This window comes from Ammodytes marinus (assembly GCF_949987685.1).
Source record: "Ammodytes marinus genome assembly, chromosome: 13".
Lineage (NCBI taxonomy): Eukaryota > Metazoa > Chordata > Actinopteri > Uranoscopiformes > Ammodytidae > Ammodytes > Ammodytes marinus.
The window spans coordinates 11,069,914-11,087,112 of NC_137217.1; the positions used below are offsets into that span (position 1 = coordinate 11,069,914).

Below are 17,199 nucleotides of genomic sequence, written 5' to 3' on the forward strand. Positions count from 1 at the left end.
TTGATATCACTAGGACCAGAATGTTGGTCAGACGTAGTCCCTGGTCCAACCAGAGTTGTGGTCTGATTAATGAACAGACAGGAGGGGGACAGGAGGGAGACAGAGAGAGATCTCTTTCTCTCCCTCTCTCTTTCTCTCCCTCTCGTTCTCCCTCTGTATGTGCCTACTGCCTACTTCAGCAGTTTCACAATCCCCGACTGGCCAGCCAACCAGCCAAGCAGGCCGTGCTGCTCCGTTCCACTCACACATGAACAGCATGCATTACAACAACAGGAAAAGGGCCTCCTCTGCTTTCACTTGCAGGTCCTGTCTCCAACCTCCCTGGGGGTGGATCTTGTTATTATCATTAATAACTGCAGTTCGAGCAGAGATAAACCTTCGGCATTCCGAAGCTCTCGGTTTTGTTTATGAGATGGTGTTGCAAGAACAGATAAATCGGGGGTTTATTTAAAGGTTTTCTATTTTGGACAAAGGTCTGCTCATCCCAGGGGGAGGGCTGCAGTCTGTGATCGAAGACTGCCATCTAGTGGTGAACACATAGCTTTGCGATAATCAGTGTTACACTTGAAAGGAAAACAGCACCCTGTAATAATGTGTTCCTTCTCCCTCAACTACTTAGTTAAACAGCAGTTTTTGACACATGGGGACTTTCATCTTTTGCAGGCAGATGCAAAAGTTGTGAAGTGGGTTCAGCTCAAAGAAAACAGCTTTAATAGTTTAGCCACAGTACAATCAGAAGAAGAATACTGTGAAGGAAATGGTTGTATAGTGTTGCACACTTGTGTTCAGGCCTTTCTGGCTGAAATCCCTTGAATAAATAAGTAATATTTATAAAGATGAAAACCATACATGTTAAAAGAAACATACTTCTTAAGTGGTAAATACTGTACATAACAATTGGTGCTATTTGACCTCTAGGACTGCACTGTGGACATGTTTCTATGGCTGTTAATTGCGTTGCAGTATACTATATGCTGCAAACTGAACACTGCTGCTTGAAAATGTGAAGCAAAGGGCAGAAGATTGAGACTTTCATCCTCTCCTCTGGGCTATATACTTTACTAACCTAATGCCGTTTTTTCTTCAACTTCCAGGTGGAAGGAGGAAGAACGAGAGGAGAGAACAGAGGAATCGCAACAACCGCAAAGACAAGGAGAACCCCGAGGGGCGACGGGAGAGGAAGAGAGAGAGGGAGAGAGACACTGGCGAACGTGAAGACTCTGATAACAGAAACAAAACGGAGCACAGGCACCGCAGAGGCCACGACACAGAGCCGGTCTCCCCTGAAGAAGGCCTCGTACAGTAGTGCTCTGGACAGACCGAAAGTCCAACGCCTGCTCACCCTCCCCTCCTCCTCCCATTATCCTCCCATCCTCCCTCACCCACTGTTCAACCCCCCTCGACCCCTCTCTGCAGGGGTTTTGCTGCTACCTGTAGGATTTGAATATAATGTTTTATGCACAGGCGGGATGGGGCACATTCAGCCACAAGGCTTTAGGGCCACTTTGGACTTTTAAAAAAAAAGTCTCTTTTATTTTCCCTCTACCCTGTAAGCCTCTTCTCTTTCACTTCCACCACTGAGAGAGTGTCTCTGTTGAAAAGTGCAGGAGATACTGCTGAGACTGCTGCTGGGACGGGAGAACAAAAGAGAGAAATGTCCGTGACTATGTTGAGGACTGACAGACGGACAGAGGGAGACAAAGACGTTCTACTATTGATATGGTTATTTAATGGGGCCCTGGTACAACATTGCGCGTCTTGGTTTTTGAATGTAGATTTTTTTGCAACATTATGTAGAACAATTGTTTATTACTGTTGTTTCTGTTCTTTAGATCTCTTTATTTTATTTTATTTGGTGCAGAATTTGTAAAAAGAAGAAATAAAAAGTGAGTTTGCTATTGCCATCATGTGACATCTTTCATAATCAATACAAATGACAGGTGCAGGAAAACCTACACGCTGTGAATCACAGGAGTACGGTCAAAAACTGAAAAACATTAACATGTGTTCTGTATGTCTTGGACAAAAGCTAGTTTTATCCAAATAAGTGATAACTCTAATCTACCATTGGTTTTTTCTTTATGTGTAAATGGAATCTGTGCTCTCAGTAAAGCTCCTTGACTAGCAACCAAAAGCACCTGTATGTCAAATAAAACTATAATGGGTTTGTACCTGTGTCTGTAATCCGTTTTCTGACCAGACAGCTAACCTGTGTGTAATCTACTTAAGCATGCTTAAACCCCACTCTGAGTTAATGGAAAGTGAAACTTGAGCGGCAGTAGTCTGTCTCATACTGTCAAACCTGAACATTTGTCCTAGTAGATAGTGACATTTATCTCTTCACTTCAGTCACAACAAATACTCTGAGAAACATAGAGGGCAGAAAGTGTTCTGTCCAGAGCGGCAATGAAGGTCATCACTTGATCCAAAACTATTCCAATGAATTCACCCATCTAACTTGTTCCTCATTACATATTTTATGTCATTAATCATGCAGTAAAGGAACCAAGCTACCTGCAGTCCTTTTATTGAAGTCAAAATCCACAAAAGTGATTATGTTTTACTGAGGTTTTTACTGGGACACCTGACACCAGCTATCATGCACCTACAACTTAATATTTACAATATTTAATATCATTGCGTATAAGCAGAGATGGACTGATTCATCCATGTTTAATGGCATTTTGAAATAAACGGCATCATCGACCAAGGTCTGACAAATGTCTGCAGGCAGCCTCATCAGTGGCTGCTGTGGCGCAATGTTAAGTTTTTTTTATTTGACCCAAATACTTACATGGTATTTTATTATCCTTTTAATGATTACAGACATTGGACCGAAATACAGGAGTCCATTATGGCAATAATTTACAGAGCAAACACCAGGGAAGGCCAGATGCAAAAGACGATTTCTTAATTTCAAATATTTGGCTGTGTATTTATTTAATAAATGTTTATTTAGGTTCCATTTTGCTTCTCATTTGATATTATTAACTTATAGTATTTTATCAAATGTCGAAAAAATATTGGTAATGGCATCGGCCATTAAAGAAACCCTATTGGTCGACGGCCATGTATTAAGTTTGTCAATGACCAGATTTAAAAATAGGTATAATCACTTTTTTTCTGGAATAACATAACTCAGTGTTATTGCTCCTAAACATTTGGTCAATGTTTCAATTGTTCACAGTGAAAACAAAGTCGTTTTTGTACAACAACAACAAGGAAATGAAGAATCTTTTTTATTTTTTTAAAGCTAAAAAGCTGTTTATTGGTGGAGGGAGTATTGTTGTTTACTAGTTACATCTATTTGCATCAACAGGCATGATGACAGTATTTCCTCCTCATTCAATCAGCAGAGAAATCCCCACTAATACATAGACTGTTCATGAAAATATATGTATATTTGACATTTGCAAAATATAGATAAGTCACAGTATGTACACAAGTACCCTAAGTGCAAGACAAAGCCATGTTTGAAAAAGGTAAGGTAAATGATACACAGGAGAGGATGTCTGGATCAAGATGACCCTACTGCTAAGACAACAACAAAGGAGGAAACACTGTGACAGATCTTGATAATTTACCATGATGCCATTTTAAATTAAGACGGCACAAATCATGAATTTTTTTCAGCTAACTTTGTGTCCCCTGTTCACTTCATGTTAGCCACAAACTCCTCGCCCTTCTTGATGGAACCCTTCAGCTCAGTCATGGCATCAGCCACCAGCTTCTCCTCGAAGGCAGTCAGCTTGCCCAGACCCAGGTTCTTCTCAATGCCGCTCTTCCCCAGGAGAATAGGTGTTGAGAAATACTTGCACTCTGTCTCCTCAGACCTGACATAGGAGCATTCCACCACACCCTCCTTTCCATTCATGGCATCGAGAACAGAGAAGGTGAAGCGGGCACCAGCATAAGCCATGGAGAGGGTAGCAGATCCAGCCCCAGCCTTGGCCTTCACCACCTCAGTGCCGGCCTCCTGGATCCTGGCTGTCAGAGCAGCCAGCTGGTCAGCAGGGAACTCTACCTTTGGTGTGCACTGGGAGATGAGGGGGATGATGGTCTTACCAGCATGACCTCCAATGACTGGCACATTGACACGAGCTGGGTCAAGGCCTTTAAGCTCAGCCACGAAGGCGTTTGCTCTGACAATGTCCAGGGTTGTGACACCAAACATTCTGTTGGGGTTGTACACTCCGTGCTTCTTCATGACCTCTGAAGCAATAGGGATAGTGGAATTGACAGGGTTGGCGATGATACAGATCATAGCCTCGGGGCAGTTGCGGGCGCAGGCATCGGCCAAGGTGGCCACAATGGTGGCATTTGTGTTGAAAAGGTCATCACGGGTCATGCCTGGTTTTCTGGGGACGCCAGCGGGAATAACCACGACGTCGCAGCCCTGCAGAGCAGCGTCGAGCTGGTCTGGGCCCATGTGGCCGGTCACCTGTGCCCGGGTCTCGATGTGGCTGAGATCCGCAGCGACCCCGGGGGTGTGAGCGATATCAAACAGGGAGAGGTGACTCACCAAGGGGCTATTCTTCAGAAGCAGAGATAGCGGCTGGCCTATGCCGCCTGAAGCTCCAAGCACCGCCACCTTGGCGTTGTTCTGCGTCGAGGTGGAAAGGCTCCGAGCCAGGCTCACGGTAGGTCTCACGGCACGGGAAAACATTTTGTTGCTGGTTACTTATTTTCTTGCTTGAGTGAAAATTAAATTACGCTATGAGCCCCTCTCTTCTGACTGTGACACCAACGTCCTCTAGCCACGAGTGAACAGGAAGACACGGAAACTGTCATGCGTGAGAGTTAAGGGGTGGCGCGATTTTACGTCAAATTGCGTCATCGCGCAACGCTGTTACGTCGTCGTCTTTATCTGGGCTTCTTTTTCGGAGGAAAACAAAGCCAGTTTAAATTGCAAGTCGGCTAATTATTAGCATTGGACATTAGCGCCGAGACAGGAATTGTAATAGTACACCAGACCAACACAGCACAATCTAACGATACGGTATGTTCCCAGGAAATGTGTTGTCTGTGTCGTGAGAAAATGCTTCTCGTTGCTGTTTCTGTCGCCCTGCTAAAATAAGCTAGCGCCGTCAGATGAACTCCGTCTATTTGCTGGAGCCTAGCCTGCCTTAGCTACAACAGGTCCTATTGTTGTGGTTGCTTTGAAATCCCTCTGTGCTATTTGATTTCTGTTTATACATTCGGCATGCTTTAGCTCAAATTGTTTGCATCGGGTACTGTGCAGAATAGATCGTTAGCTGACGATTTGACTCGAATAACGTTAGCTGTGGTCATCATAAGGCCAGCTGGGTAAGCAGTCGCACTAACATGAAACAGTTAGCTTACGCAGTTCACTTTTGTAATCGCAGTTAACAAAGCAGCCCTTTGTCTCACAGATTTACGTAAACCCATGGGTTACATTTCCGTCATAGCAAGGCGAATTAACGCCAGTTTACAGTTAATCCGTTGTAGCCGCTGGCTAAAAGTGCAATTATCTGTCAAATGTTATGGTCTAATAATGTTAAACTATGTAAAAGCTTAATATTGTGTTTCATTGTCTTATTTACTTTCAGGGCAGCCTGAAAAAGATATACATGCTCACTGTTTATTTCCTTTTGACAGTGGTTTGAAGGTCCAGCAGCTCTCCTAATGATACATCAGCAGCATTAAGGGCACTTCCAGTAAGTATCAAATACTGTTAACTTACAGATCACTAGTGGAATGTAGATTATAATAGCACTGGTTTTTATAGTTATTCTTAGTATGACTTAATCTTGGGAATGTTTTTCTTGACAGTGAGTTGCAGTTGAGATATAAATGTGTTCATGACCCCAGCAATAAAAAATAATGAACCTTTGTGTTTACATTAATGTAAAATATGTGCTATGGTCCCTTTTCCCTTTCCAGTACTTCCTAAGGATGGCTAGTTGTGGAGAGGTAGACCACTCTGTTAGCTCGCTACCATCCAGTAAGAAAGGAAGCAGCAGCAGCAGTGGTGGTGGGAGTGGAAACAGTGCGGACTCCTCCTGCTCCAGCAACTCATCCCCAGCGCTGTCGGTGCCAGAGTGCGCCATCTGTCTGCAGAGCTGCGTCCACCCGGTCCAGCTGCCGTGTCACCACGTCTTCTGTTTCCTGTGTGTGAAGGGAGCGTCCTGGCAGAGCAAACGCTGTGCCCTCTGCAGACAGGAAGTACCCGATGACTTCCTGGAAAGGCCCACGCTTCTCTCTCCAGAGGAGCTGAAAGCGTCAGCGGCAGGCGGGCGCGGCGGCGGGGCGGCCAGTGATCACGCCTGGTATTACGAGGGCCGTAATGGCTGGTGGCAGTATGACGAGAGAACCAGCCGCGAGCTGGAGGACGCTTTCTCCAAGGGCAAGAAAACGGCCGAAATGCTGATCGCTGGCTTTCTGTACGTGGCCGACTTGGAGAACATGGTGCAGTACAGGCGCAACGAGCACGGCCGTCGACGCAAGATGAAGAGGGATGTTTTGGACATCCCCAAGAAGGGCGTGGCGGGACTGCGTTTGGACACTGAGGCCGTACCCGGGGCGGCCATTGGGGCAACGGGTCGAGAAAACTCTGCCGACGGGGCTGATACCACAGTAGCGGGTGTACAGCAGCTGGTGACTGGTATCCCCTCTACTCTCACAGCCCCTCCAGCCACTGCCAGACCTCCCACCTCCCTCGGCGGTCAGCCCGGCAGCAGCAGCCCCACTCTGGAGGACGCTCTCTCTCAGCTGCAGATCAGCCCCAGACCCACACCGTCTCACCAGGCCGGGGAAGGAGTGGAGGAAGAGGAAGAGGAGGCCTCTCCCTCCAGGTCCTCTGACCCTCTCACCTCTGTGGACGAGTCTGGCTCTGGAGACTGGAGCGACGATGAGGAGGAGGAGGAAGAGGAAGTGGAGGAGGGGGGAGATGGAGAGCCCTGGGAGGATAGGCCACGCAGGCAGAGACTGAATCCACAGGACAGAGCCCCCCCAGGGGCAGAGACCGCCTCTCCCCCTTCTTCCTCCAGTAGCAGTGGCAGGTCCAGAATGCCCGACGGCCAGTGTACAGTGACTGAAGTGTGAAAAGTCATTCATTGCCAATGCAATATAACCATCATCACCAAAATGGCGCTGTTCCCGTTTCATTAATTTATTCCTCACTGTATGCCGCCGTTCACTCTTGTTACAGATGGGATGTGAGTGCTTGTAGGTACAAGAGAAATTAAGAATAAACGACCTCCATGTTCTTAGGTAAAGGGCTCAATTTTAGCGATCGAATTTGGTGCCTCTTTTTGGCTCACAATTATCTGGATGTATCTGTATGATTTGTTGGTGCGTCTCAGCGAATGTTTACCCAGCTAGTAGATGTAATGTTGGGTTTAATGTTCTAGTACTGAGACAGGAGGTACAGCTTGGTAAACAGTCAACAGCATGATGTTGTGAGACTTGAGATCTCTTAATTGTCTATCCAGCACATCATGTGAGGCAGCTGTGACAGACCTTTTTGCGGTGTTCGGACACCATCAGTCTACTCACTCACTTGCTGTAGGGTTTGCAGGCATATCGTGTCTGTTCTTTATTCAATTCCAGAAAAGTTAGGTTGACACACCAACCTACTTCCACCAATCCTAGGTATTCCTGTGTTGAATTGGATGATCCTAATACCCACAGGGTGTTTTGGGGAGTCTCATCCAGATCTTTGACGTTTGACAAGAGAAAGCCCAATTGGGGAGGTTACTCCTGGAAATGGAACTGTGTCTTTACCATTATCATGAACGGCTGCATTCTTAATCATCTACACTTTAACTCTCTCAGCTAACATAGCACGCAGAAACGGGCTCATTAGAGCTCAAGTCATCTGACTACAGTACTTTTGCAAAGAATTTAATCCTCGATAACTTGTTCCCGACATTCACTATACCTAAATGATTTCCTTACTTCAGATTTAACTGATTATGAAGCCATTCCTTCAAAATGGTCAAATGTAACTGTGTGTCATTTCAGAGCTGATTGTGCTTGTTATCCAGATAAAGTAAGAAAAGTACTTACAGATGCTCTCAAGCCATGTGTGTATTTAAATTTCACACTGAATGTGCTACAGCTTAAAGCAAAGTAACTCAGAAGCCCACAGGATTTTCTGGCCACCTGCCTGGGGTTTCTCTTTTGATTTCATCCAACCTGCAGCTTTCTGAAATTCTCCCAATATGTAGAGAACACAAATCCTGTTTTAAATTAGTTTGCATAATATAAGTACATATCAAATGTATTTAAACTTTTCCCAGCTTTAAATAATTGGCATTTTAACGTGAAGTATCGGTGTTTACCCCTTAAAGCTGTTGGGGCCTGTGTAGCCGCATTAGAATTCTTATTGTCCCTGACTAAAGTGGTTTCAATTGGTGTGTTTCTACAGTTGTGTGATTTGTGCATGTTTGAAGAGAGAGTTATTTAAACACTATTGATTGGCAAGATGCTGATACTGGATAATTTTGGGTTGAGTTTGAGTAAATGTTTTTCTTTTTCTTTTTTTTTGCGTTTCCTATGGTTGTAAATTCTCTGTGTGTGATGTCTGAGGCAGTAAGATAACAATAACTTGCTATTGGCCATCCTGCAGAGATTTCAAGTTGTGTTCTTTTTTTATATTTCTTCCATCAGTCTTGACGTTCCATTCTGAAGAATAAAGTTTATGTAACAGTTTTTGCTTGGCAACTTTTTTTTTGTTGTTACTTGGTTTGTAATTTAAGAATAAATTGTGTAATTTCATCTTAAAACGTCTCTGAACATAAGTCTATTTGTTGTCTTATTTTACTGTGTGATACAGTGCATGTACAGTGTTCATCCAAAATATATTCTGTTTTGATTGTTACATACCTTGAACTATCAATGGGCCAATTGTACTCAAGTATTGAACACTTTGGCAGTAAGAATTATTAAGACAAAGTCATTGAAGATTTCCTTAGTAACTAATGCTATGAATACATGATCCAAGTAAAGGTGTCACATGCAATACAGTCTATTTTTCTTACTCTCATTTGAGACTATACTGTAGAGTATAAACAAGTGTTAATGTACTGCATAAGCAGGGGCAAACTCACTCACCTTGCAGGTGTTTGGTATTGTGAGCACAGCAGCAGCACTGCATCTGGATGTCTGGCCAGGAAACATGACCTCTGCCAGGAGGACAGGAGATAATGGCTGGATATCCTGCAGGGACCTGTCCCATCTGCGTCACTTCAGTTTGTGCTCATTGATGCTTTTGATACATCTCATTTGCAACAATGAGCTGCAAAATGTTGCCAACTCGTACGTAATTAGTATGTCCTTTTTAACAGTTATTTAACGATAGGCTTGAGCCTGAATAGAAGTAGTACTATTCAGAGTACATACATTTAGACAAATCGTGCTCTTACCTACAGCTTCAATTTCTCAATAGAAAAGTGTTGGACTGGTCATTATCAAGATCAATTAAATACAATGAGAACGGTAGAATCTGAAGGATCAACTGGACTTATCTACAAAACTGAGGCAAGAAGTAAGGATGCTGATGCCTCATGTGTGTTATACCTCATCAGTATCTATATGATGCTGCTATCTGTGTGCTTCAGTTAGTCTTAGACTTGCATGATTTAGTCATTACCTTAATCATATTTTCAGGGGACCCGGAGGGAAGACAGCATCCATTTGTTTGACTGATGGGCAGAGCAGGGATTCAGAAGATGGAGAATGTTGTCATTTAGGTCCTTGTTGTCATCCATACAGAACAGTGAACACTATTGTACCCATGGAGTCTTTCAGCATAATTATATAAAAAAAAAAATATTACAGATTTATTTTAATTGAGGGGATACATTCTAAACAAAACTACTCTTCACATACAGTAGTCTAAAGAGTATTAATGAAGCAAGATCTACAAGAAACAGCTGACACTGCACCAGAAATTAAGGATTTTTGTAAAAAGGACGCTGCTAAGGCCAGTTCCTTACAATCCAAGAGGAACAAGAGGGTTTCTTTTAGCAAAAACTACCTTCATTCCATGTTTTACCAGAGTTTTGTTTGCAATATACAGCATGAACAAAAAAGGCACATTATCATCAGCATTGCTTTTTATATTTTTATAGCTCACTGCCCACACTTAGGAGGCATAAAACAGGAAATTTCTCAGTTTCAGTGTATTATTTATTTTATTTATTATTCTTCCGGAAAAATTACACACAATACACAGACAGTTTTAGGTCTCCTTATTCATTGCCAGTGTACACCAGACATGCTATCCATTTTCCTCTCTGCCTGTGACAATGCAGATAGTGATATGGCCTTGTCCATTTCTTCTCTGGTAGTCTAAACACATCTGCAAAAGTATTCAAAATAGTCAGTCTGTCTGCTGACCTCGGCTGCAGTCCCATAACATGCAGTGTATTTACAAATTCTTCAGTCAGTGAATTAGTTTTTTTTAAGTAAATCAATGTTTGTATCCCCACAGATAAATATCTTCTTTTGATTTGCCTTTGAAAGTAATTCTCCCATGTATTCTATAAAGTCTTCCATTTTTTAATCGGGTGTTCTGTACACACAGCTGATAATTAACATTTATCTTTCATTTGAATTTCAATAGTCACACATTCCATTAGGTTATCAATTGCAGAGCACATTGTATTTACGATTTCAAACCTTATATTTTGACACAAACCAGTTTAAATCCCTTTAGTTCAAAGTCCATGCTTTTGCCTTCTTTAATCCATGTTTCTGACACTACAATGATGTTGACACTGCAATGATGTTGTATTAGAGGCAGATAAACAATTAACAAAGAAGTAATACATTGATAACAGAGTCCACATTTTAGACAATCAGCATATTACTCGAAAAGTCCATATAAATGTCTTCAGCACACAAATCAATAAACTAAGTGTATTAATGTCAATCAAGATTCGGTCCGTTCAGTTCTTCCACAGGATTTTGACCTGGACAGGGCTTTCCACAAATGTCTTAGGGTCAGTGAACACCCAGTGGCTCATTTGTGTTTGGTTTTGTTAGCCAGAGCCTGCATGTTAGCGGGGCCGCCCCACACTGTGCCGAACACATCCTTCTCAGTCCTCAAAGCCTCTGTCAGAGGGAGCTCTCTCCCTGACAACACTACCTGCTTCACAGCCCGGATCACTGGTGCGGGTCCCTTTGTATATTGACTGAGCCAGTGTTCAGCATTCTCCAGGAGATACCCTGCCCCCTCCTCTGCCTCCAACACCCCGTCTGCCAGTCCAATCTGCAGGCCGAGCTGGGGATCCACTTTTAGAGCACCGCCGAGTAGCTTCAGTGCATTCTGGCTTCCTACAATGCGGACAAGTCTTGCAGCACCGCCCCAGCCCGGGACCAGACCCATGTGCTTATGGACAAACTGGATCACACTGCCGGATGTCATTAATCTATGAGAAAGAGATCAAATACATGTGTTAAGTTATTAGAAATCTAAAAATGATGGTGTAGAAGATTTCCTTAGAAAAGTGTTTTTCTGATATTCAAATGTATTAAAAATATTACCTGAAATCGCAGGCAGTGGTGAGTTCTGAACCACCTCCCAGAGCTCTCCCTTCCACCAGAGCGACAGAGATCACAGGCAGCCTGCACTGAGAAAAACATTCCGTCGGCATACTGTTGTGCACATTACACAAGAACCTAAACTTCTTTATGCTCAGAGTGGTTGCTGCCGTTTTAGCCTGCGTTCAAAATTGACCAGAGTGGCAGAGATGAATAGGAGACCGCTTACCTCAGCAGTCTGGTAAGAGCATTCTGCATGAACATACACATCTTCATCCCATCCTACAAGGAAAAAGTAAAAAACCTCATGTAGAGATACTGTAAAGATTTTCGATTCAATTTCACAGGCTCATTATTGGCATTGAATTGCTCTGCTTTGCTACCTGTGGATTAGAAAGGGCCCTGACAGCGTTGAGGTCTGATCCCGAGCAGAAGGTCCCACCAGCGCCCTGAACAATGAGGCCTTTACAGTCTGTCCAGCTCTCCAACTCACTCACCCTCTCCTCCAGATCCACCATCATACTGCCTGGAAGGGAGGAACAAGTTGAAAGAGTAATGCGAGGGAATTTGTTCATGCTTGTGCACAACGAATTATGTGTGAATGAATGTCATCCCCACAATACCAGATTAGCACAGTGATGTTGAAAGAGTTATTACGTGTTTTTCTGAAGGAGTAGTAAGTAGGCCAAACTGTTTGTAGACGTCTGGTCAGCGGATTGATTTGGCAGGAAGTGATGGATCAGAACAATGTCGGTAGGTCCATAAGCAAAGGTGAATTATCCTTAACAGCAGGGCATTATCGAGAAATAATTGTCCGTAGAATGCCTTGATTGACCAATCAGGACACAGCATTTATCAGTGCTGTGTAAAAAAAAAAAAACAGTTTTAAATCAGTCAGCTTACCGGAGAAGGCATTCATACGGGTGGGGTTGTTGATGGTCAGCACAGCAAGGCCAGACTCCTTTTTGAGCAGATCAATGGAGCCTCCGGGAAAGGCCAGCAGCTTCTCCCTGGTCTCATCCTGGTTGAAGCCGTGGATGCTGGAGTAGACACAGCCCCTTGTCTGTCTCTGCAGCAGCCTTAAGAGCAACAACATTTATACAGTTTATTTGAATCCAATCCATCCATTTGAAGCAAAATAAAGATTTAGCCCTACAGAGAGTCAAAAAGGCGGCAACTGTTTAAAATGAAACCCTAGTCGTAACAGTACAATTATACAGTGAGGTTACACTACCAGAATATGTAATACGTAAGTTTTATAGGACATTATTGGACTGTCACCTGTATATGACTGTGTTGTTACTGAAGTGATCAGACGTTTGGTAATGATACATTAATTTGAATCAAACAGAATATGCGCATGTGTTACTGTATAGAATAAATAAAATGGAAATCAGACTGGAGATGCTCAGGTGTGAAAGTGAATGCTTGCACTGGCAAAAAGTGGGACAGTGACTGCTTTGTGATCCACTCCCTCAGCTCTCTGTAAATCAGTCTGAGGGAGGTATGTGCAGAGGCAGAGCCAAACAAACAAACGTGTGACATAAGAATGAACCATTTGTAATTCTTATGACTCACTGTAGTCATGAGTCACAATCACAGTTAGTTAGTACTTTTATAAATTAACATTTCACAAATCTCAGCACATCCATAATGTTAGGTCTTGTCTATATGTGTGATCTGTGAGCAAAGAATTGGGATATAATGTAGGCCTAACCAGTAGCCTACCTTGGTGTTCCTCTATGTGTAGGCTATGACTATATAGCCTACTGTCTCAGTGATACCGTGGACTGTGATAAACAATGCTGGTTCATCTCTCTTACCTGGCCCAGGCTCCACAGCTGCTGGACCACAGGAGCCGTGGCCTCACTGCACACAGCACCATCCTGCAGATGTAGGCATGGAGAATGGACAGATAGTCAAATTCTATCACACATATCACTTTATTGAAAATGGAGGTGAGCGCATGTAAGCAGGGGGCAAAGAATGTGGACATTGCTAAGTTAAACTGCTGACTGAACTTTTGTTCAGGTGTAAAATACGCCGCTAATGAAACACATGGAAACCATTTAGCGTTTATGTTTTTTTTATATATACTTTTCTGGTTGGAACTACTGCAATACAGAAGCTAAACAGTAGGCCTAACGCGTTTCAAGTTTTCAGTGACTTTACAAACTATTGTTTTGCAGTAAACCAGTGTAGGCTATCTATCTGTGACTGAATGTCACACAAGGTTCAACTGTCCCTTTCTAACTTTGGTAGGCTAGGCTGCGTACATAGGCCTACACAACCAGCAAAAGAGAATAATAAATAGAAAATGTGAAACAGGCTATTTTATATGCCACCGTTATAATTACAAAGTATTAAGTAACAAAACACGCAAGCACCAACCTCGCTTATTGACAGCAGTGTGATGTTACTCTGAAATCCGTCCCCCTAGAAACAAGAACTCTTCAGATGTGGATGATGGCAGCACGCAAATGTAGTTTCTCAATTTCTCCACACGGGGGCGATATAATACCACCAAACAAGAAAAATGATTTGGCATTGATTTTTAAACCATGACCTCTTGCTTGAAGGCAATATATCCATTGATTGTGAAATTAAACTGGGACACATATTTCACACAACACTACAAGCTTTAACTTATTGCTCAACATGAAATGTAACAACATCACCATTGGCCGATGCAGCAGTACACAGAGAGAGATCTGCTCTTTGTCTGTCACAACTCTGTAAACATGTCCTTATTGAGCTGTAGTGTATACAAATGATAGTACCGCATTGGCACGGGCAGCTGACAGATATATTAGCATGTTCAATTTCCAACTGAAGTTGTATTACCATACTGTGTCTGTGTGGTGGTAAAATAGTAGATTCTGTTATACCTTGACACCAGTGAGCTGACTGAGTCTTTAGGGTGACATGGGTGTAGATACTTCCAAACCTAACTCTGTGTCAACATCTTGTCAAACAAAGGACTGTTGGGAGATGTGGTATTATGTGTGGCCAAGCCAAATAAACCAAACTATATCACATAGCCTACACATGTCAGTGATGAAGATAATAGGGGATTTCAAAGATATATTGAGGTTAAAAAGATAAATAAAATAGGCCTACTTTTGACAGCACCGACAGACAAAAACTAATATAGACTTGCAGAAGGCATGTTATTTAAATAATTTGTTCGAGTTTAACAAAATAATTGGTGTAAATACCCAGGTTTCTAAAGAGTTGTACAATTGGATCTTTGTGTAAAGGAGACAGGTGGAAGGTCATATAGGGAATAAATGGAATGTTCGGTGAGTGAGAGTTAGAAATGTACAGACAGCCAGATAAACAAACACATACTATATAGGCGAACAAGAAGAAGAACAAGTGGGTGATAAAGACCAAGAGATGTGTTGGAAGAAGGAGAGAAACTGTACCAGAAACAGAGGGACAGAGGGAACATGAGACACTTCCTGTCCTGTTCTGTGAGCTATGGCTACTGAGCATAAATCCTTCACTTCTATGCTGACATCCTCCACTGCTACCCTGAACATGATCTGTCAAAACAAACCAAGGAACCAAAAATACCTCTCATTTTTCACTCGGATAACTGAGGATTCCAGAGACGTGATACAGACGTGATTGTGTATTTTGACGTTTTCATATTACAGTATAACTATCACTGATACAGCATCAAGGAAATCTACTTGGAAAGTACATTGTTTGACAATTACTGTCATGCCAAATATTTGGAGTATACCTTCAGGCATTCCCTTGGATTGGCTATTTAAAAACAGCAGCTCCATTGTATTAGATTATGATAGGATGTGTGAATAAGGACACTTTTAACCGTAATTGTTGAACGGTTTGATTTGTGTAACCGAATGTCCTTTTGACTGTTACTCAAACATAAAAGGTCATTTACAAGGACATGGTGCACAGCATCCAAGACTGCAATAGACCCAACTAAGTTTAAAAGGTCCACACCTCTGAGGTCTATTTAAAAGTGGGGAAGGAATTCAAAAGGTCGGTTAGAGTCTTCCCATGCAGGCATTCCAGACACTGACTCTACTCCTTGCTGTGTACAGTTCATTCAGCTATGTCAGCTAGCCTTCACCCTTTCTCCAAATATCACCCTGTGAAGTAGGCCCTAAAGCACCTGGAGTAGTGGTGGCTTACAGTAGTGGCATTTGCATAATAGTAGTCTCTAGTCTCTGGTGTGTCCTGGCCTAAGTCAACTGACTGGCAGCCCGTCCGCTTCCATTCATATCCCAGTTCAACCCTTTTAGTAATTTTGATTTAAGTTAGCCATGCTCTTTTATGATCCGTCCAGATTTCAGGGATGCAGAATACACTACAGCTGATAATGGAAACCTGTCTCAAATTACAAACTGGCTAATGGGAAAGACAAAGAGAGATAGAAATATGCATTTTGCACAATTGCCTACATGCATGCACACATTCCGTGTGTGTGTGTGTGTGTGTGTGTGTGTGTGTGTGTGTGTGTGTGTGTGTGTGTGTGTGTGTGTGTGTGTGTGTGTGTGTGTGCACAGCATTTGGCCTCTAAAGTGATGCATCAGTGTACTGATCGATATGCAGCTGTCTTGGGCACCACAGGGAGTGAGGGAATGTGCTGCAGTCAGCAAGACTCTACAGCAACTCACCAAGATAAGAAAACACATGCACGCAAACACACACACACACACACACACACACACACACACGCACACACAGATAGATAAATCAGATAAATGCCAGTAAGGGTCTATTTCAGAGCAGTAAGAATGGCAGGCTGGCAGGTGCCAGCGTGTCTCAGGGGCCCTTAGGTTTCCTTTGAGGAGTGTGAGGACAGTGGAGCAGGAGGGACCCGGGCCAGGGGACACTGAAGGGCCAATGGACACTCTTCCAGCAATGTGTCTGACTCTGCAGCCACTCAAAAATCACAACCATTGAATGACAACATTTTATCTCAGTTTATTTTTCTCTATATTCAGTAAGATGAGGAAGACTAGGGATCTGCTTTGATCTAGACAGATCAAACCAGTAAACCTCCTGTAGCATTTATAAAGACTAAACAATACACATAGCTTTGTGTGTGCATAGTTTTAAATTAGAGCAGAAAATCACACTTCCAAGTATTATTTAATTGCTTAATATTATTTCCCAATATAATGTTTATGGGGATACGTGTGTGAACAAAGAATCATTACATTTTTCTGGAAAATTGCTCTTAAAGCTTTCTTAACAAAAATCACCCTCACAATCACTGTTGTTAACTTTACAAATAAAGGCAGCAACATGAATAGCATGTATTACAATATAAGGATCAATAGACTGAAGAAGCTGCTGTGGCTACATCTGATGACAATCATTTTGTAATTAACTGTAACTGTGCATGATCAAATACAGCCTGTTCCGTAACTTCTTTCCAGTGTTATTGTGTTTCCAAACAGCTAGTACTGGTTATACAACAGTTTGAGCAGCTGGAAACATCCAGACTTGAGCACAGGCCAGTGCCTGGAATCTGTGCTCCTGTCCAAGAGGAAAACAGGGAGAGACAGCCAAAACACTGCTAGGCTGGGCATCAGGAAAGGATGACAATATTTATATTTATATCAGCGCCCGGGTAGGATTTCTGGCACCATTACATTGCCGCACCTGTTTTGTCAGTCATCCTAAAGTGCCAGGTTTCAGGGT

The 17,199-nt window shown here is 42.8% G+C and overlaps 4 protein-coding genes across 6 annotated transcripts in view; 2 read left to right on the top strand and 2 right to left on the bottom strand.

Moving 5' to 3' along the window:
- rspo3 (R-spondin 3) overlaps positions 1-1,974 on the top strand; it is a 15,235-nt gene extending 13,261 nt beyond the window's left edge. The window contains exon 6 of the mRNA XM_080038927.1: positions 1,095-1,974. Coding sequence (XP_079895053.1) covers positions 1,095-1,306 — 212 coding nt within the window. The 3' untranslated portion in view covers positions 1,307-1,974. The remainder of the gene's footprint in view (positions 1-1,094) is intronic.
- A 1,261-nt stretch (positions 1,975-3,235) lies between these two features.
- On the bottom strand, positions 3,236-4,783 carry mdh2 (malate dehydrogenase 2, NAD (mitochondrial)). Its single transcript, XM_080039810.1, has one exon. The coding sequence runs from the start codon at positions 4,664-4,666 to the stop codon at positions 3,653-3,655; it is 1,014 nt and encodes a 337-aa protein (XP_079895936.1). The 5' UTR covers positions 4,667-4,783; the 3' UTR covers positions 3,236-3,652.
- Positions 4,784-4,860: 77 nt separating this feature from the next.
- On the top strand, positions 4,861-8,737 carry LOC307259289 (E3 ubiquitin-protein ligase rnf146-like). Of its 2 annotated transcripts, none has more exons than XM_080039068.1 (3): positions 4,861-4,999; positions 5,620-5,678; positions 5,905-8,737. In XM_080039068.1, exon 3 carries the CDS (start codon positions 5,917-5,919, stop codon positions 7,063-7,065), a length of 1,149 nt encoding a protein of 382 aa, XP_079895194.1. In that variant the 5' UTR covers positions 4,861-4,999; positions 5,620-5,678; positions 5,905-5,916; the 3' UTR covers positions 7,066-8,737. The 2 variants fall into 2 exon arrangements, with proteins under 2 accessions (XP_079895194.1, XP_079895195.1); XM_080039069.1 differs by having other exon boundaries at positions 4,901-4,999; positions 5,571-5,678.
- Positions 8,738-10,272: 1,535 nt separating this feature from the next.
- On the bottom strand, positions 10,273-13,931 carry echdc1 (enoyl CoA hydratase domain containing 1). Of its 2 annotated transcripts, XM_080038803.1 has the most exons (7): positions 13,903-13,931; positions 13,335-13,397; positions 12,415-12,590; positions 11,895-12,037; positions 11,741-11,793; positions 11,515-11,595; positions 10,273-11,399 (listed from the first exon to the last, which is right to left on the bottom strand). In XM_080038803.1, exons 2-7 carry the CDS (start codon positions 13,394-13,396, stop codon positions 10,991-10,993), a joined length of 924 nt encoding a protein of 307 aa, XP_079894929.1. In that variant the 5' UTR covers position 13,397; positions 13,903-13,931; the 3' UTR covers positions 10,273-10,990. The 2 variants fall into 2 exon arrangements, with proteins under 2 accessions (XP_079894929.1, XP_079894930.1); XM_080038804.1 differs by lacking the exons at positions 12,415-12,590; positions 13,335-13,397; positions 13,903-13,931 and adding an exon at positions 12,169-12,268.
- Positions 13,932-17,199: the final 3,268 nt, after the last annotated feature.